This window comes from Notechis scutatus, chromosome 3 (genome assembly GCF_049901735.1).
Source record: "Notechis scutatus isolate UNSWTSFEM ecotype Mainland chromosome 3, rNotScu1.2, whole genome shotgun sequence".
Classification (NCBI taxonomy): Eukaryota; Metazoa; Chordata; class Lepidosauria; order Squamata; family Elapidae; genus Notechis; species Notechis scutatus.
Genome location: NC_142011.1, coordinates 46454898 through 46476773, shown reverse-complemented (window position 1 = coordinate 46476773; position 21876 = coordinate 46454898). Strand labels below are relative to the sequence as shown.

At 34.7% G+C, this 21876-nt stretch overlaps 1 protein-coding gene across 15 annotated transcripts in view; it reads left to right on the top strand.

The window, feature by feature from the left end:
• Positions 1-21876, top strand: part of NFASC (neurofascin) — a 173558-nt gene that overhangs the window by 149740 nt on the left and 1942 nt on the right. For 7 of the 15 annotated variants that reach the window (XM_087959681.1, XM_087959697.1, XM_087959682.1 and 4 more), the window contains 4 exons: positions 78-200; positions 1304-1444; positions 11961-12092; positions 14217-14286. In XM_087959681.1, the coding sequence (XP_087815807.1) occupies positions 78-200; positions 1304-1444; positions 11961-12092; positions 14217-14286 (466 nt within the window). The remainder of the gene's footprint in view (positions 1-77; positions 201-1303; positions 1445-11960; positions 12093-14216; positions 14287-21876) is intronic. The other 8 variants (XM_087959693.1, XM_087959692.1, XM_087959691.1 and 5 more) reach the window with 2 other exon arrangements.

Sequence of the window (21876 nt, the reverse complement as noted above, 5' to 3'; positions counted from 1 at the left end):
AGAACCTTCACTTAAATTGGAACACATTGTTTCTACATTATCTAGTTTACTAACTTCTGTTCTAACCTGTTCACCAGCTGGTGTTGGAAAGCTGCCGCCCATCTGGAATGTAAAAATTTCATCTAACAATAACTGGGCAAACATCACCTGGAACCACACATTTGATGCTGACACTGAATTTGTGGTTGAGTATAGCAACAGTAAGCATTGGGCTCATGGGAATGTTGCAGAATACTTAATGGGCTGTAGGTCACTATTTTCTCGTAGAGTTTTATTTCAATTAATTTTTATGATTCTGTATTTGTTGATGACTTTAGGCTCATGGGCAAACCACATTGTGGTAGTGGTTAAAATAAATTGTTATCCATAGAATTTACTGAATATATAACCATAATAACTGCAGCGAACATGACTGACTATACAATATTTGATGAGATTTGTGCAATGCCTTGTGCATAGTTTGAAATATCTCTGTGCATACCATTTAGTCTATTACTATAGGGCCAAAGGAAAGGCTATCCTCCTTTCTTTGGAATACTTTGTAATTTGTACTGCAGTTATAAATATACATGGAGATTTTCTGCTCAGAAACACTTTAAGAACTGCAGTCATAATGATGATTTACATTTATACATATACAGTATCTAATCCAGTCTTTATAAGCCCAAGTTTTCATGGAATTAAGCACTTACAGATCCACGTCTAACAATTTGGACATGGATTTCATATTCTAATTCCTCTGTATGGTAGATACATTATATTTCCCCTTAACCTTTCAAAATTGTAAATAAATTTAAAAACAACACATCAAGCCACTATGAAAGTATTCTCAGAGGAAGGTTTGTGAATATTATTTAATACTTGGAAGTGGCAGAAACTATGGCAATTCCTTCCTATCCAAATTAGAAATTTCTCAGAATCTGTGTGAAAATAGACTCCTTTTTCCAGATAGAGGTTTTGGTTTTTTTTCATTTTGGTTTGTATTTCTGAATTTCGTTGCAATCACAGAACCATTTGTGTAAGAATCTTCCATCTGATTATAATTGATTGATGCTGAAGCTGGTGCTTAGATTACTGAAAAGGTGTGTAGAAAATCGATTCTGCCAGTGGTGTAAGCTGGTTTATAAAACTCTTGCAAACAAACTCTTGAACTTTGAATTGGGTGGGGTCTCAAACTCTGGATATTCATCTTGCTATGTTATTCAGCCAGTGATTATCATCGTAACCCAACATGATGCTTGACCACACAATAATCTCTTCTTTTCTTTTTAGCTACCTTTGATATGAGATTTCTGTTTCCCAGGTAACAAAACAGTGAAATCTTCCCCTGCTAAAGGTTTTCTGGAGCTGAGTGATCTGATTCCTGGTGAGAAGTATATAGTGCGGGTTTTTCTCAAAGGCAATGAGTCTGTCTTCTCAAGTGAAACCTTTCACACAAGTCCAGGTGAGATGAATCTCAGTCTCCATGTCCTGCATTTGAGGATGCATCCCATTCCGAGCTTTCTGCTGTTCTGTGCTGCTTCTTCAGATGGAAGGATGAAGGCATGCATGAAGAAACATATCCATTCTTTCATCAATGTCAAGCACTCTGACCTTATTATACAATTATCAAAATATATCACTTTTAACCAGAATCTTAAGATTGTCCTCTGCTTGCTTTTAAACTATTTATAGTTTTTTTAATGAAACAAATTCATTTTCCAAGAAATCTTATAACAAGGACAGAGACCTGTAATACTTAGACTTAAAGAATAAATTCTATTGCAAAGGAGCAAGGTATCTATTGCTACTGGCCTGTTTATGTTTATGCTTGAATGAGCGTGCACTGTTCATTGTCATCTTGCATGTGCTTATACAATTATTGGCAGTTATGTTCCAGAATATTTATTTCAAATAAGGATTGTGTTGGTTATTACAAAATGACGGATCGGAGATCCAGATAAATATGTTGCATGTTCATACTTACACATGGTCATAAATTGTCATCTGAGAACTGTAGCAATTTACATTTGCAGAATATTGCCTTGTATCACCTGTTTGTGTCACTAAACTCTTTGTAGGATTGCTTTCACATTTTTCCCTTCTTTTAAAATTGGCATGTGTTTCCTCATTGTTAGAGAGTATATGGATATATCATTACAACATATTTTGTGTTATTTCCTTATATTCTTCAGTTCTTGTCTGAATTGGACAAGATGGGAAGGGATTAACAATGCAATGCTATTTATGCAATATGAGATGACAGAATTGTTTTGTGGCTTATCTAAGCTATTTTGCTGTTAGTCAAAGTTTCTACTTTGCATTTCTATACCAAAAATGTGGGAAAATTAATAATTATAATTGTATTTGGGAAATAGAAGCTGGCTGATTAAGAAGTAATCTTAAACTGTGTTTTTGAATAATACAGCTACAATCCACAAAATTAAGTTCTTCTGTAAATGGTTCTTTGCACTATCTTTTTAAATAATAATTTTATTAAAAGTTACAAATAAATCAATGAAAATTAATAGAAAATTCAAAAAGTTAAGAACAAAAGGTATAAAGTTCGGGGGGAAAGAAAAAAATATATAAATAACTTTCCGCTTGTCACAGCAAGTATAAATGTTTGTTTTGACAACTCATCTTCTTCTTTTAAAAGATAAAACATCCCTTCATCCTGTATCTCATCTCCTTGTTTATAAACAACTCTTAAAACCTTGTCATTGTATTATAATCAGCAAAAGTTCATTAAGGGATACCAGAAATAACACAACTATTTTAAATTTAATCCCAGAACCCACTTTATGATATATTTTTCTACATCTCATTCTTTATCTATTAAAAAAAAATCTCCCAAACCTCATAATTAAAACAGTCAATAAATTCATTAAACAAAAACACATTAGTCAAATAGAATTAAAATATAAAATAAACTCTTTTTCCATATCTCATCTCTTCTAGAAACAATACCTTAAAACATTGTCATTCAGTCCTAATCTGTAAAAATCCAATAATGGTAGTCACAGACAAGAAGACATTTATTTTACCTTGATTAAATAAACCAACTTTGTATTCCTTATCCTTATTTTATACATACATACATACATACACACACTTTACAATTTTAGTTTTTAATCCCCTTTTAGTTTTTATTTTCTTTGTCTCTTCTTTAAAAAATTGAAAAGTTTAAATGATAAAGCTTGATTTCTTTTCATTTTTGCTTTGTTTTTGTCACAAAATTCTTCCAAGTTTTATTAGGGCTCTTTTGTACATCCAGTATAGGAAAACTGTCTATATTGCTCTTTTGGTTTGTTACACATATGTCCCCTTTAAATATTGAAGCCTCAGTCAATTTTATTTGTATATCCAGTATTTTGTCTCCTTTCATATCATTCTTGTAACTTAGCATTTCCAAATCTACATTTAAATCAGTTTCAGATCTATCTAATGGAGCTCCTATTATATCACAATATGACTTATATTCATTTTATCAATGACAGCAAATATTTTTAAAAATAATTTCTGAGTCCATTGTTCCCAAATACCATTAAATGGATTTGATGTTGAAATATTTTGCTCCACTATTGGCAAGTAATTTGTTTCGCCTTTAAATGCAATATTTAATTCCTTCTGAATATCTCTCGTGCCCAAGCATTCAAGTCTTATCTTGTTATGCTTCTATTTTTTAAAATTTAAAAACATCAGTTCTTCACAGAAAGGATTCATAGAATTAATTTTAAAGTCTTATTTCACATCTATCTACCCTTACTCATTTAAAGCTTCTCAAAATCAACACTCAATCTTTTGTTGTTTAGTCCAAAAAGATTTTTTCTGAGTCTTTAACTTGGTATTTATAAATCTTTTCGGTACAGATTGAGGGAGACTCACCCAGTGAGTATCATAATTTCAAGGGTTCTCAATATATTAAAAATTGTAAAAAAACAACAACAACAACAACAACTAATTCCAAAAGGAATAAAGAGATGAGAATTGGTCAAAAGTAAAGTCTTTAGAGGCTACATTATGCTTGTGAGCCTCCTGAAATTCCTTGACTTTCAGTTGCATGACACCTAAGCAACCCCAGAAACATTGGTTCCTGCCATCTACTTGTAACTGTTGAGAATACGTATGGGCAATCTCATAATCTCTCCTTCTCCAGAGATATCTCAGTAACTCAGATCCAGCATCCAGATGCTAATTCAGCCATAATGTTGTTTCCTCTGTTCAAGGACATCCATTCACCATTTCTTCCCTGGAAGTGACTCTCGCACTATCAATCAAAAGTTATGCTTCAGTTTTCCAATCTTTCTTTACTATTCAGATTTGTTGTTTAGAAAAAAATACAAGAAGAAGTTGAAATATAGGATTAGAAATCGTAGAATCACAGAGTTAAAAGGGTTCATTTTGGCTGATGACTCCGACCTCATGCTCATTATAGAACAAGCTTAAACAAGACTTCTACCTGGCTAGCTCCAATACAGTGTGAAAAATTGTTTTTGTACTTTTATTAATTTCTTAGTAGAATGGTCTTTCAATGATAAGAGCTAAAACTCTAAGGCTTGCTCAAAATATTTTACTAGTATATAAACAGAATCAAACATACAAATCCTACATTGAGTAGAGATAATCTGTGCCCTTAATATTTGGCATAATCACGTGATACTTCTTTGAAAGGAGAGTCCATAATTCCTAAGGATTATAGTTCACACAGTTGTTAACATTAATGTGAAAAGCCAAAATACTAGGTGCTGCAGTATTGCTTTCAAGAACCAGATTTTGAAAAGACAAACCTACTTCTCACTTGCAGATAAATCTCTGCCTACCTGCCTGCTTGCCTTTTTTATTTAGGGGGAAAGGGCAAATATTCATTTTAAGTGTTATAAAGAGGTAGCTTAAACTTTGGAATCTAGCCCATTCTTTTTTTTATAGTACCACTTAGATACTATCTGCATAAAAAAAATCAGTTTGCCAGAATAAAATAAAAGACTTAGAATTCTTCGTTATGCAGTGATGGATGTCCAGGATTTAATCCTCTGATGTTTTGCAAATGACTTCTGAATCACTTGGTTTTAGTGCTCTCCTGTCTTTTCCCCCACTTTCTGGTAAAATGCATCTGATATGAGAACAGCCCGTCCCTGTCATGTATGTTCACACCTGTGACAAAAAAGCACTGCTCGTTTTTCTTTTATTTTTGAAAATCTCATCCATAATGTACACTATTTTCTCTGCTAGCAGTACCAATGCATTGGAATCAGAAATAAATGAGAGTAGAACAACTCGGTGTTACAGAAATATAGTTGGATATGGAAATAACACAGCCTTTCCTGATTTATAAATATAATGATAAAGATATAAAAAGACATAGAGTTTTGACAGTGTCTTAATAACCTATATTATATATGGTGCAAAGAATGATTGATTGTATTGCTGTTTGGCTTTATATGTTTTTTCTTTTAAAATCTATGTTGCAATAGGGAGAATATATTTCAATTTATACTCCTACAGAACTAGCATGATACTATTTTCAGAATTATATCATAGATTGATGTTTTATACAATACTTAGTTATTGCTAACTAACCTCAGACGATTATTTGTTATACATTTAACTTTGGATTCAGGCTTTCAAAACTTCAGGAGGGATTGGAAAGTGGATTGTAAACTCCAGTAGCCCAAAGTGACTTCAATGCCTCATACTAAAATTGTTTAAATTTATAGTTTTCCAATGGGCAATTTCCTGTCAGTATATTTGGAGTCCATGATTTTGCTTTGATCATATTTTTGGAAAGAAAGAAACGAAAATGTTTTGTTTGCTCAGATGAAGGCAAAGTTAGCTTGGAATTTTTCTACCAGTATTAATTTTTACTCTGATGGGATATTCTGGTCATGGCCCCTAAACATCTATGTATTAGCTAAGATGTTCGTGCTATTATTTGTTAACAGTCTTTGAAAATACATACAATCATAACAATACGTAGATATTGTGTCAACAGTTTTAATATTGTGTGCAGCATTAAGAGAAGAGGTTGAAGCATGGCACCATTTTCTGATAGTAGTGTAGAACAACATTCATTCATTCATTTAATTGACATGCCGTCTCACCTAAAAGTGACACTAGACAGCTTACAATCATTAAGACACCAATATAATGTATTAAAATATCAAAACAATAAATAGTAACATTAAATTTGATTCAAAATTGTCAAAGATGGAGAGGAAAGGGGCAAAATTCCACAGGGAAGAATAGCAAACCCCCATTAGGGCCTCAAGGTGGTTCTTCCTTGAACTTTTCACTATGTTTCAGAGGGTAGCAGTTGTGCCACATAAGGCTCTTCTCCTGGACCCTGCCAACCAGAATTGCTTGACCAAAGAGGTCCACAGCATGTCCCTTTTGTTGGCATTGGTGGGACAGATCCATCCCCCTGAGGTGACAGTTTCCTCAGATAACCTGGACCCATGTCATGACCTTCAGTCAATTAGATTTGAAGAGTAGTTAGGTAGAGCTCATTCTAAAGTTTACTCAGTAGCTTTGCTGTCAATCTTACTTCACTATACGGGACCACAAAGCAGTGTTTTTCTTATTTGTAGGATGTCTCTCTAACATTGGGAATACTTATGATCCCAGAGAAAAATTAATGGCTGTTCTGATTTTAGGACTGTTTGAATAATATTTATTCATTCCAGATAGGAATAAATTACTATACTTTGATTATAAAATATTTGTTCTGTTTAACTGGTCCTATCTAATTGATCCTTTCTTCCCATTGTACCACAAATGCAGGCCATGTTGCATTTGTGTACCTTTGTTTTGATCTCTATCACAATATTACTCTAAAAATGAAGGGATTTTTTCCCCCTTCATCTCTGCTCCAGAAACAGCTAAAGCAAGCTGTTCTGAAGATAGGATTGATGAAAATCACAAGGCTGGTCAATCAATAAATCATAGCAAAATAGAACAGCTGCACTGTATGTTTGCTGTGTTTCGGTTTCAGCATTGCCTGAGTTGCAGGGTTTTGTGAATATGCTGAGGGAAATATTTCATTGTTGTAACAGCACTTTTTTTTTTGCTTTATCTGGCACTTTAGCTTATCTGAACTGTTAACCTTGAATCTCTTAAGATTAATTATTTCACTTGAAAGCTTTTCTATACTTGCATCATTAACAAAATCAACTTTGATTCCCAAACCTTTAGAATGATTTTGTATTCCCTTTCTCCCCATTCTGTAGATTCAGTTAGCCTAATGCAAGCCTCAGATCCATGCGATTAATAACATACTCCTTCCATTAGATGAATTGCATCAGTTCAAAGTTCCCTGTGTCCCTAATTGTTGCAGCTTTTAACAGGAAATGGTTCTGTACAGTATGTTCACTGCCAGCAGAACCACTAAAAATATCAAAAATTAAAGGCCAGGAGACGCTCCTGACATTTTGGGGGGTTGATTTGATTATACTTTTGGAAAAGCATCCTGTAGTAATGTAGATGCAGATTTTTTTCATTCCTGTTTCATTCACAACAACACCTACGTTTCTTCTTTTATATCAAATGAGGCAATAATTTATCCTGCCTGCTCAGTTGTTGTATCCACACAGCAGCTCTCTTATCGCAACTGAGCAGTCTCTTAATCACAGTGGCCAGAAATGGAATTTAGGGCTTTTGAAAGCAAAGCACATGGTATACAGACCCGCAGCCAACTTATAGAGTAGGAGGCAGGAGAAAGTATAGGGAGCAGACAAAATGTATATATCCCAGTATCCATTTGAAGTGTGAAATAGTAAAGATGGGCCTTTTTGTAATTGAGAGCTTGATAATGTCTGAGATCAACGCAGGCTAGAACCATGGACAGATCTAGAGCATAGAACTAGATAACTATTCACCCCTTCTAGATCTGTAAGATCTTGAACAGATAAAGCTGGAGACAATGAGCTGAAACCAGGAAAAATCACTTTGCTGGTCAGTCAGTCATGCCTTATGTAAATTAAATCTTTAAAAATATGAAAAATATCAATGTTAAATATTATTGCTAAAACATTAATAAACTTAAAGTTGCTTGAATTGTACAATTGAAGCTTAGTATGGCATTAATAAACAAATATAAAATGCATTAAAGTATTTTATTATATAAAGAAAGTTTCCATTTTCTAATGTTTAATACTAAGGTCTTCACTGTACTGATATTTATTATTGTTTATAAATGTTTAAAAGGGTGGGGGGAGCCGCTTGGGCAGTAGATAAGTGTTTGAGTTTTGATTCCCCCTTTTTTATACAGGAGCTGATTTGCAGTATTTATAAACATATAGACCCTTTTAGAATCATAGTGGTATTGTTTGTATTTGCTTCATTGCGTATATGGAAACCATTCTTGATTGAATTGGGTTAAACTTCTGTTGAAAATATATGCTGTTTTTGTCATCAGCTCATGTTGTTGAAGGTTAAGATCCCAATTAGATATCATTTAGTGTAGTGTTTTTCTTCCAATATTGGATAAAGTTTATTCTTGTTGCTGTGAACTTATAGTTCAATAAATTATGTTTCTTGTTGATATATTCTGAAATTATACCTACTTAAAACACTAATTTAATTTCAAATTTAAATTCTAAAAGTCTCTATGTGTGTGTTTGTGTGTGTACACACATATACACATATTATATACACATACATGCATACATACATACATACATATTTTTCCAATAATTTTGAGAGGTTTTTTATGTGTCCAGAAGTGCACATATTCTTCTTATTCCTGGCCCAATCAGAAGTCTCATTGCCATCTAATTGGAGAGGTCTAGGACCTAGACTGTTAAGATTGACTTGCAATATTCTTTGGCAGCTGCTAGAATTGTAACTGTCCAACCAGGTTCACTCAACAGCAACATTACTGCCTACTTCCGCTGACTCTATTACTATATAAACCAAAGAAAGCCTATCATGTTTTTGAGAACTATCTCACCTGTTAACCCTACAATACCTATTATATGATATTTAGTTTAAAAGGTTATTAAAATCGCTACTTTTCTAGTTTGAAATCTCAGAGACTGGACATATATTTATTATGTACCAGTAGTAGTATAGAGTAATGTTATGATGATTGTGGTGGTTTTCCAGCATTGAAGAAAATCTGAAGATGATTTTATGTGAAGGTAGGAAATCAAATAAGTTTTATTCACATCTAACATGTAGACGGCATATGTGGATTGAGTAAAAAGCAAGTGGCCTCTGGGATATTTGCATTCCTCCTGTAATCAAACTCTTATTGTTAGCAAGTATTATAGAACTTAGCACTTAAGTAAGCCCAGAGAGAGTGTAAAAGGTCTGCTAGCAATCTATGTAGACTTCATTATAATATTGGCAGGACTTCAGTTCTGTATGGCTGCAATAATCTTCCATTAGTGCTATTTGTGATATTTTAATTTATTGTAGATATCTTGAAAGCTGCTTATACGTGTTACTTCCTACTGGTGTTCTGATGAAGCCATTAGGTTCTGGACTAATAGCACAATTCTAGTTTAATCCACAAGGAAGAAAAATTCTCATTGATTTTCATGTCATGAATTCTACCATTAAGGCTTTTCACAATTTGTTCCAAATGAGTCATCCCTGTGGTAATGCTTTCATACAGCCTTGATGAGTTGTGCTTTTTCATGAAGCTTGAAAATGCACTATTTTGTTTAAAGTGCTCTTTATTTTAGAAATCTCACATTGCTTTTGCCCAAGAAAACCAAGTGCTACAGAAAGTAGGAATTGATAGTTCCTGTTCATATAATATATAAGACTTCATTTAATCATTCCCGTTATTTACTATTTAACAGAATACTTAGAAAATTCATTGTGGGTAGTATTTCATTAAGTGAATTTATATCTTCATTTTTCTTGTGAAACAATTCACAAATAAACTGGAATTACTTGTTATCAACTTTCTTTGCACCACAGTGAAAATCTGGAAAAATCTATAAGGAATATCATAGACTAGTAAAAGTTTACTCTACAGAATAGCTGATTACAGGGGAACACAAACAATCTCACCTAATCAAATCCTTGACCTTTTAGCTAATCTGCAAGGATAAAAATCCTCACACATATACTCCACTTGAAGGCACAGAAATAGGTCCCTCGTTTTTTCAGCACATGTGCCCTGTTCAGTTAGTGCTTAGGTTGCTGGGGGTGCTGCCACAGCCATAATTTTGGAGACTGGTCCAACTTCAAATGGTCACTGAACTAATTGTCATAATTTGAAGACTTACCTATATAAGATTGCACAAGTCCATAGTTGTTTCTGAAATGATGCAAAGCCATTATCTAGAGGCAAACCTACTTTGCTCCAAATGCCTGTCCTGAATGTTTGCTCCATTTATATCATAATCTAAGTAAATGCTACCATTTCAGTTCTGATAAAAAGATTTTCCTCCTTGTAGCATTTTGGAAAATATTTTGAGTTGGATACAGAGCAATTTGTAACATAGCTCCTTTAAGAATAACGAGACAATGATAACTAATTCTGGTATACATCAACATACTGCCTATGTTAAAGGCATACGGCTATGTTAAAAACATATGGCTAAGTTAGAGGCATGAATATATTTTGGAAGATACATTACTAGCTTTAAGCTCAAAAAGCTCATATGAATATAAAAATAAGGGACTGCAGGGAGGGGGCGAGAGATTGGAATAAGTGCATGATGACATTGTCACACAACTACCAGTTTTCATACTCGTGTCAGAATATGTGTGACACAAGTATATAAATGCTGCATTCCCATTGTAATAACACCCTCATTTGTTACCACTGATTGTAAAGATTGTAGAATTGTGTAACTTCTCAAGATGACAAACCATAATGCAGTATTATGCTTATTTTATTTTAATATAAATGGAATAGTAACATCAAATAGTATTAGTGAAATAATTCAGCAGTGGGTGATCAGCATCCCGTAGTGCATCTGGCAAATCCTGTTATCATGACAGCTTTCTCGTACCAATGAAGTGGTGCCACTCATTTCTGTACTAGTGGGAACTGGCAGTCATGTAGATTGCTTACCCCCAGCCATTACATTGATACATTGGGACTGGGAAGTCAATAAAGAGCTACCGAGAAAAATGAATCACATGCAGTTGCCTCACAGGGGAACATTGGTTTATCTTAGGCTTCTATTCCCTGTGGTTTCAATGCCCTCTTTTAAAACATTGATTTTTCTCTTCCAATAATGTAGCAGTCACTATATTGGAATGGGGTGGGGGACCAAATGGAACAATAGTAGAAAAAAAAAAGATAGAATCTTCCACTACTGTCAGGACTTATTCTGCAGGGATAAATCTTTCTAGAGTTTAGCCAATATTTTTTAATTTCTGTAACATTGTGGTGGCAATTGAATCTTAATGATTTGGTATTAAAGTAACCAAAATTGCAAGATAAAAGAGCACAACTTGATTATTCAAGTGCTGCAAGAGATTTCTTCTGATTCCGATCCCATTTACAATATTCAGGGAACTGAATGATGTGTTGGAATGATTTTTTTTTAAAGAAAATCTGTTTATTTTATCTATGTACTGGATCCTTCTTGTGGAGAACTTCACAGCCTCTTTTGAGGTATCAAAGACATTTTCCTTTACTGTAAAGAGAGATCAATTCTGTTATCTGGTTGTTTGGGGTTTTGGGTTTTTTTCCTCCCTGCTTCCTCTTTATATATCCTTCCTTGATTAGCCAAATTTGTACATGTTTCTCTTCCCCAATTTTTCATCATTGTTGGAGTGGATCTAGACATTGAATTGTGGTACAGTTACCTACGGAATAAAACTTTGTGTACACAGACATACACATGCCAATCAAGCAAACTGGAGGAGCATGGTTATCGAGGACATCAATCCTAAAATATGAACACTGGGAAATCAATGGGACTGGATCAAATTATTCTAGCTTGATCATTTATCACTACAGTGTGGATTGGTTCTATTTTATTAATTTTTCTTTTTTCAACTCCTTCAAACAGCCTATACCAGGAATCAAGGGGACATTGCAACTCAGGGCTGGTTTATTGGACTGATGTGTGCCATCGCTCTCCTGGTCCTGATTTTGCTGATAGTTTGCTTTATTAAGAGAAGCAGAGGAGGGAAATATCCAGGTAAGAGAAATAGCTATCATTGATATAACGCTCTTCTTTTGATTTATTTCAAAATATATAATTCAGAATCTAATTAATTTTTCTAATCTGAAAGCACTAGAAAGATTTATTCCCAGAACCACTGAACAACTGGGACACTAAAAAAGAATTAATGTTATCAAAGCAGGGTAAAAGGGATTTCTTGCTAGATAGGGATGCTTTATTTCATTATTTACATTAAGATTTGATTGAATTTATGATGGTTATAAAACTGTTAGCTTATTTTCTGGAAAAGTATTATTATCATGTTCTCCCTTTGGGAAAATAATCCTTCCTTTTCATCTCATCATTTCGTCTTTGAGTTGAATTAATCATTTTAACTATTGCTTTCATTCTTTTATATTTGGTATCAACCTTTAGCACCTTAAGTAAGTAGCTTTCTTGTTTTTTTATTTCTTTGTTTATTTAGAAATCAATTTTTAAGGCTTACCAAGTCATAATAATTCTGGATGGCATATAAGTTAAAAATACAACCAATAAAATCAGCAAGACAAACATAGGAATGGACATAGCCAATATATTCATACAGAAAGCACAGATCCCTTAAGCATATATCCCCCTAACCTATTACCTAGAGAAAGAAACAGATCTTCAATACCCATTTTAAAAACAGTAGGGTTAGGACTAGCAAACTTCCAGGTTGATATTACTGGAAAGGATAGGCTCTACAATGGAGGGGGCTTGTCTTCTAGGTCACATCAGACATTGGAGATGCGAATGCTCCGATGGTCGGTAGACCTCACCCTACTCGATCGCGTCAGGAACTAAGAAGTGCGTAGACGGTTCAATGTCGTGCCCATCCCCACGGTCATGAGGCAGTCCTGGCTACGATGGTTCGGCCATGTGAGTCGCGCTAAGGAAGAATCCATCATCAAATCTGCGATGAAGGTGACTGTCGGAGGAGCGAGACCGCGTGGTAGACCTAAGCAACGCTGGATGGACACGATCAAGGCCGATCTAGAGATCGCGAAGGCAGACCCGACATACGTGGCAGACAGAGAGGCGTGGAAGCAATACTCAAGGACATTAGCGGACCTCGCCAGAGCGCGAGACAAACGCTGAAGAAAAAGAAGAAGAAGAATCAGACATTTTAATGATGGAACCTGGAACTTGTCGTCCCCCGCCTTGAACAAAAAAATGAGAGATAGGTGGTTCATCAGATAGCCCAGCCCTTTACCATGAAGGGTTTCATAGTTCACAACCAGCATCTTGACTTGTATTCAGAAATCTTTGCACCTTACACAACAGATGTATTATATGGAAACATCGAGATACACCCATAACTGCCTGAGTTGCCACATTCTGGGCCAAAGGCAGCCCCTAGACAGCACACTGCAGTATATCCAGGATACATAATACTTGAAATAATACTTAAATACAATGTTAAAATAATACTAAATAAAAATACATTTATATAGGAAAAAGTCTTAATAGTATTTATCTCCCTGCATTATTTTGGGTAATGTGTTATAGTTGTATGAAGATTGCCATATTCTCTCCCTAACTCCAGAAACCTCTTGAAGTATTTCCTAAAAGTTGAATAAGATTGTTATGATGTGGGAATTGCATAACATTCATTGTTCAATATCAATATCATTCTACTGTATATGAAACATCACTAGTCAGTTGGAAAGAATAATGTATTTATATAAATATTCATATATATATTCATATATATTTATATATATATTCATATACACACACACACACACACATATACATATGTATGTATGTGTATATGTATATGTCTTTATTCCCTAGAAATAAGTCAAAAATATTAACTGTTGTCGATATAAGTCATAACACTAGATAACGAGAACCCAGTTAAATAAATGAATTAAAAACATTATACTTGTTCATTGATTTATGGAGGAAAATGACTCAAAGCTATATAAGTACCACTGTAACTGGCTAAGGCAGAAGACTAAGCTTTCCTTCTGGTGTGCACAGGATTGATCAGCATCAAAATCTTTGTTTTGATGCATCATGGACTTTGGCACTGCAGCGTTCAGGCTTGTAGTCTACAACATATGGAAATTGGATCAGTGCTTTTGAGTTTTTAATTGTTTACATATCTCTTCACAGTGCGAGCAAATAAAGATGTGCCCCTTGATCCTGATGATCAGAAGGTAGATAATGGATCATTTGATTACAGGTATGTTTCTCACTCAATATATATATCAGGCATTTGCTATTTGCTTGCCAAAGTAACTCCTTTCTAATTTTATTTTCATGAATTTACATTTTACTCCTCTTTATCCTTCCAGTGTTGCTTAAAATCTCTCCCAAAGAAAGTACCAGTCTATGTATTTAATAAATATAAAAATGAAATCATCATTTTCTAAAATGGGTCCACTGAAGGCTATGAGTAAAAAATATGTAGGTATACATATAAATACATGCATACACATGGAGACATACCTCTGCACATCAGAACCATCTTTATGAAGGATGGAATTCCTCTAGGTTGAGTCATCCAAATATAGATGAAATATAATCGACTCAATAGTGTAGTTCCAATTATTTTGTATTGTCTGATTTATCTATACACTTACATTGGTTCCAAGTCCTTTTGAAACCTGAAAGGATAACACAGTGTTCTTAGTGAGAATTTAATCACTTTTGAATGTTGAATGATGAGCTCTCTTGAGGGCTCAAGAGATCATTACATCAGATAAGAAAGGTAGGCACTGTGGGTGAGTTAGCAATTTCCAGAATCTTCTTTGGTCTGTAGTGCCAAAACAGACATGAGTAAAAACATTTGCCTCCTTCTGCTAGTCCACCCCCAGAAATGGAAAGAATAAAGAGCCAGTAGGTTATTTCTTAGGAAGAATAAGCCTACATTTCTAAAAGAAGAAAAGAGATGCTTCATATTTCTGATTTACTGAAGGATAAGTTGATAGCCTCTACGGAACCTACTGAATCTTTCTGACAATTATAGTCTTATAACTTCCAATACTATCACTACTTCATGTAAATTAAAGACATCTTTTTGAGGACCACAGCCACTTTTTTCCAAGCAAAAGTCTGTTCTTTGGCTGTTCACAGATGGGTCCTGCATTCAAGGTTTACATTTGTTTCACCTTTACTTCCAAGGAACTGAAACAGGTAACACTGCTACCACTTGCTAAATTAACCATATATTGTGAGCCTGTGTAACTTGGCGCTTCAGTCCCTTGCTTGCTATTAAAACAAACAAACAAGAAGAAATGTCCAGCTATTCTAAAACCGTAGGATGATTTATTCAAAATACAATTGCTCTCCTCCCAAATTCAATACTTTTATTTTATAGCTAACAAGAATAAAAGTTATAAAAAGACTTTATTAAAATTGCAGGGCAAGGTCTGGCATTATGTGTATAAGAGCCATGGTGGCACAGTGGTTAGAATGCAGTACTGCAGGCTAATTCTCTGCTCACTCCAGGAGTTCAATTCCGAGCGGCTCAAGGTTGACTCAGCCTTCCATCCTTCCGAGGTCAATAAAACGAGGACCCAGATTGTTGGGGCAATATGCTGACTCTGTAAACCAGACTGTAAAGCACTGTGAAGTGGTATATGAGCTTAAGTGCTATTGCTACATGAAGCTGTTTGGAAAATTGAGTACAGGACTTTGAAAAAAGAGCAATGTGTAAATCTTGTAGTGCCAAATCATATTAATTAAACTGCTTGATTAATTTGATAGCTATGTGTTTTAAGTATCAGAGTTGCTCTAATAATGGCCATTCCAAACTTGTTCCCTTTCTGAGTTGTTTTTAAACAATGAGGTCACAATTCCAAATATATTAATTATGATTTAGAATTCTTTAGGCTACTCAAAGCAAAACAAAAAGTAATTTGTGTTTATATAGTAGATTGAATAAATGAGTTTCTTGGGAAATACCATATACCATTCATGAATTATCAAGACAGAAGAATACTCTAGTACTTTTAGTTAACTTGAAAAACACTATCTTGACTCATGAGATATGAACAGATGAAAGTTGCAAAGATAATGTTACATTATCTCAAAGAACACATTAGCACAAAATGAATAAAGAGTGGGTAAAAATACCAGCCATCAAAAATGTTGATCCTGAGATGGATCCTAATTTTTACTGACGTACTTAGTACTGTGAATACTGTTTCATGCTCCCTAATCTCAATTGCTGATAGGAAAACTTTGTAGTTATGATTTGCTTGTTTTTTAATTGTTTTATTTTTAATATTCATTTGGATGTTTTTGACTCTTTAAATCATGCAACCACCAACAGCTAATTGGGTTATAACATGATATTAATGGAATCATTAAGTAAAATGTCTACATGAATATGGATAGCACCTGTTCTTTCTTTCTTTTTTTCTGTGGGGAAAAAAACCCTAGAGCTGAGTATAATTGTGTTATTCTGCTGATGGAAAAATATTATTAAAACCTACATTTTCCCTATGCATATCCCAAATTTACTCCAAGGCAGTCAAAGGCTTCCTGGTATCAGAATTGCACAGGACAAAATATGAGAGTAAAGGAAGGTCACATTTCACCAGCAGAAGTACTCTAACTTAAACATCTCCTTTCCAAAGCACAGTTAAACCTGCAAGCAATATTATCTCACTTCTTTTAAAAAAGAATGATTGAAGCATTTTTGAAAAAAATGCATGTGGATGAAGTAGAACATTGTAGTCCCAAAGGTGTTTTTTCAAGAGGCAACTCCTCTTTGAACATTTTTCTTTGAAAATGTTTCGTTTCTCACCCAAGAAGCTTCTTTAGCTCCGACTGGATGGTGTGGAATGGAAGAATTTATATTCCTTGCAGACAGCTGGTCATTTATATTCTTTTTAGAGAGTCATTGAGGCCACTTGGATTTTTGTCTGTGCATAGTTCCACAACACAGTCCTTTCAGCAGTTCTAAAAAGGCTTCACACTCATTTGCGCTACTCAGATGATCCTGAGGACACAGACAAAAATCCAAGTGGCCTCAATGACTCTCTAAAACAGGGATGTCAAACTCGCAGCATCACAGCGGCATCACGTGACATATCATGACTTTCCCCCCTAAACTGGGCATGGGAGTGGCCAGTGCGTGACGCATCCGGCCCATGGGCTGGGAGTTTAACAACCCTGATATAAAAGAATGCAAATGACCAGCTGTCTGCAAAGAATATAAATTCTTCCATTCCACATCATCCAGTCAGAGCTGAAGAAGCTTCTTGGATGAGAAGTGAAATGTTTTCAAAGAAAAAACAAGGAAGTCCAGTTGCCTCTTGAAAAAGACTTTTGGGACAACCACGATTTGGATGACTGAGAATCTTCATAGATATTTAGAACATTGTAGCTCCATTTTATGGGAGAATAAATATTGGGTCAGTGATATAGAACCAATTCCCAACATTAAGAACTGCCTACGTTAATTGATTACTAAAGTATTCTTATGATTGTTTTTATTTTACAAATATCAATTTCTTATTTATGCAAGAGAAAAAAGCTATGATATAAAATATTATATTTTCTTCCACTGGAGCCCAAGAAAGAAGGCTTTTTGTTGCTTTTCCCCCCAAAACATGGCTGCACAACTTAATGCAGGGTGTTAAATAGAATAGAATAGAATAGAATAGAATAGAATAGAATAGAATAGAATAGAATAGAATAGAATAGAATAGAATTCTGTATTGGCCAAGTGTGATTGGACACACAAGGAATTTGTCTTAAACTGACAAATCACATAAGAAGTCAGAATAAAAGAGAAAATTATTAGCTGACAGAGAAATGTGGCTAATTAAGATTCATAGTCATTGAGATGTGACAGATAGCTTTTGAAAGTGAACAGGATATAAGCTGGCATGCTTTCTTTATTTGTCCTCTTCCTAATTAACTGAAATATGTCTGACACACTCTGATCATGTCTTTCAGAGCTGTAAAAGCGTATGCATAGAGCATGCCAATGGCCACAGGCTATAATTAAGAGATATATTGTCATTTCTTTCTACTCTGCTGCCAGACTTATAGTCTCCTTACAAGAGGAATAAGTTATAAAGTCTCTAGCCATTAATAGCACTTGTTCTACTATATATCTGACTTGAAAGAGCAAGAGAGAGAGAGAGAAAAGGAAACAGAAAACTAAAACTGTATAACGATTGTATTTGTTCGATCTTCCTTCCTCCTTCCCTCTTCATGTTTTAATACAGTCTATCTCTGCCAGGCTCAAAATCAGCTTAATCCTGGTATTTTCAGTTGCAGTGCCAATTTCAAGAAACAGAAAATAGGAGGATTGCTTTCTACAAGGCTGATGATAGTGAAACGAGTACATTAGCAATGCTTATTAAAAGCCAGAAGACTTATTTTCACCAAAATCTCTTTTGTTCCTTGAATGTTGGCAAGTGATTTCATATAATCTCAGATAGCACTTCTGCACTCAAGTGATTTTTGTGACTACTTTCTGGCACCTACAGATTTTCTGAAGACAGAACATTCTGATAAGATCTGCTGCTTAATTTTCAAGACTCTTCCTCCTCATAATGCGAATCAATCCTATTTTCTTTAAGGGAGGATGGAGAGTCTGTCTAGAACTCAATGAACATGTTCTAAGAAACAACTAATGTGCTTTTTCCTGTTTCCGACTTTATTTCTGTATGAAGAAATTTCCGTGTGAATATATAAAAGAGGTGGGCTTTCCCCTCTAGATCTATGATATCTACTTCCCTCCCAATCTGCTCATTTAAAACTTTCTCCATGTAGGAAACTCCAAAACATAATTATTTTTCCTCCTCCTTCCTCTTTGGAGAATTTTCATTTAAGGTAGAGACCTTTCCTGGAGACGCTTTTTTATTTTTTGCAAGACCATGCTTTGTTTTATATCTCTGAGAGAGTGTGACTGATTAAAGCCTTCAGTTTAGTTGGACTAAAATCACTAGATTGAGAGCATGTCTGGAGTGGCAATGAGAGCTTGCCACCATGGCTCAGCTTGGAGGGTGCCCACCTGGGAAGGGAGGGGGAATATCATTGACATTTATCAACAACTAGTTGCTTTTTTATGTTATTGCACACAATTAGCAGTTTGTGTTTTAAATTGGCTTTCATTTGGTACTTTAAGATGCTTAGCCTTTCCAGAAAGTAATAACTATTACTATTACTACTGTATTATTTATTTAGCGTTGATCCCTAAACTTCAAGCCTATATTATTTTGCTCTCTGATCAGGCTCTTTTTGCTTCTCTCCTTATTTTATTTTCATCTGTTCTTGTCCTTTTCACCTTGTCCTTCTACATGGACCATGAAGGTCTCTTGAAAGGTAGGAATGACCCAAACCCTTGCACACACTTTCTTTCAGCATTTCTAAGCATATCTAATTTCTAACTCTCTTCCATGTTTCTGTTCCAGCACTTTTCATCTAACAGAATTAAAAAGTAATTTCTTTCTTACGCTGAGATTCAGGTGTCCTGTGTCCATGGAGTTGCATTCTGACTGTAGATTCAGACTCAATAGCACATCCAATGACATTGCAGTGACCCTAACTTCATTCCTTTTTCTTGACTAATATTTATACGTGCAGTGTGAATGTGCACACTTGAGTAGTGATTACTGTCATGAAAAGGGTCTACTGGATTAGAAGCTTTGAGTAGTTCCATATTATCTGGTAAGCTACTGGTATGATATGGCCCTCATATTTTAAAAGCAATTATAACTGACTTCACTTTATTGGATGCTAAAACAAAAGAAGCATGGTCAAGAAGAACCCAATAGTTTCAGAAGTTCAGATTGAAGATCTTTCGCTCACAAATTATTCCTTTCAATGTTAATGCAACTCTTGAACATGATGCTCCTAAACAATTTCACTTGTGGCTTGGTTGACTGTATTTAATATATTAAATAAGCTGCAAGATTTATCTAATAAGCACATTGTATTGGTGTGTTAAAGGCTGGATTCACTTATTTTCCTAACGTATTAACAGGGCAGTATGGTTACTTGCTTGGCTTGCAATCCAGAGAGCCATGTGGAGAACATCAGAATATTTGAGGCATGTCAAAGACCATTTCTTACATCTGCTTTTCAATAGCAGTCCTCTAGAACAAGAACAGGATGACTTTATGGAAGAAGACAAAAATAAAAAACGCTTCATACAGCATTCACTCTCTGGAATCCAGCCTTTGCAGGATCAAAATAGGAAAACTTTACTGCCATTAGATATGGAAGGGGCAAATTTTCATTGCAATTACATTGTATTTAAATACTTGTTTTAACTTGAAAACAAATGTCTCTAGCATCTGTGGCTTTTGCTGTTCTTGCCTTTATGCCTTCTTATAATGCTAACCCATTCTGCCTCAAAACTCTTCTTGCCTCAGGTTCAATTGGCCAAACCCTGATAATGAAATTAACTTGTGCCATTACAAGCATGTTAATCCCTATTTGCAAAACATGAGATTTACAGTTTTCTAAGGTATTCAAAAGCAGCATGTACACACTTTTCAACATTGGCTCCTTCCAGAAAGAAAAGAAACTCCTCTTCTCATTGTAATAAAGAACATGGTACCTGGGACTGCAAGTAACCTAGAATGATTATCTGCTGGCAATTCAGACCACATCAGAGCTTGCAAGATGCAACTTTTAATATTATAGAACTGGTCTGTTGGACATAATATGATTAGGAAAAGCAATGAAATGGCAATACTGGAAATCAAAAGTCACTTGTGACATTAATATATTCATTAATATTTGCACAACTTGCAAACAATTAAAAGAATGCATCTCACATGAATATCTAGTAATGCCTTTCGGGACTTCAGACTTAAAGACAAAAAGTGTTACAGAGTGCAGGGGTGTTGGTCATGCCTCTGGAAGAGAGAAATTGCATGGATATGGCATTGGTCTGAAACTCTGAAAGTAACCCTATTTTTTCCTGAGATTGTGCAGTGCTTAGAGAGGACAGCTATACTACCCTGAGAAAAATGTAGCTGCTTTAAAGTGTTGCAGAGAAGTCCTGTGTCCACACTTCTGTGCACTTTAAAGTGCATTTTGGCAATCAAATCCAAATTTAATTTTCCTCAAGACTCATAACTCTCAACAAGACTTAGTCCTGCGAGTCTCTTTCATCTTTTTAAAAAAGACTCAAAATAGTTAACCCATCTTACAAATTTTGCAGAAGCTTTCTCGAGGTGGCAAAGAGAAAAGTTAGTATAAGTCTATTAAAGGTAAGCATTCCCTGAAGTTGAGCTTGCTTGCTATATATTAATGCAATTTTCCTGGTGCCAGTATGGTCATCGTATATCTTTGCCATTTTTTTTCAAGTTTCTAATTTAGTTGATAATTCAGTTTTTAAACAATCCTAGACAATACAGACTCACATTGCTTTGTCTTGTCCCTTCTCTTCTATATTTCTAATTCAGCACCTACAATTCTGAGCTTTTCTGGTGGTGTCCTGGTGTACAATTAACAAGGTTTGACTGAAGACAATGCTTAATTTTCTTTTCTTTTCTTTTTCTTAAATCACGCCTGCATTTAAAAATTTGCATTCATATGAAATGGCCAAAATGAACCTAAAAAAGATTTCTGTCCTTTTTAAATCTGCTGAAAGATTTTCAATTAAATTGTCAGTGACTACACTTTGGACAAAGGGTATCTTTTGATGAAATGGGATGTATATAAACTAGAAGGCTCAGGACTGTGATATATTATTCTCCTGTTTGGCTTGCTAATTTTTGCTTTCGGTTCTTCCGGATGACTTTTCTTATCATAACACTGAAGGACTTCCTTCTCCTAATTTATTCAGGTTATTTGA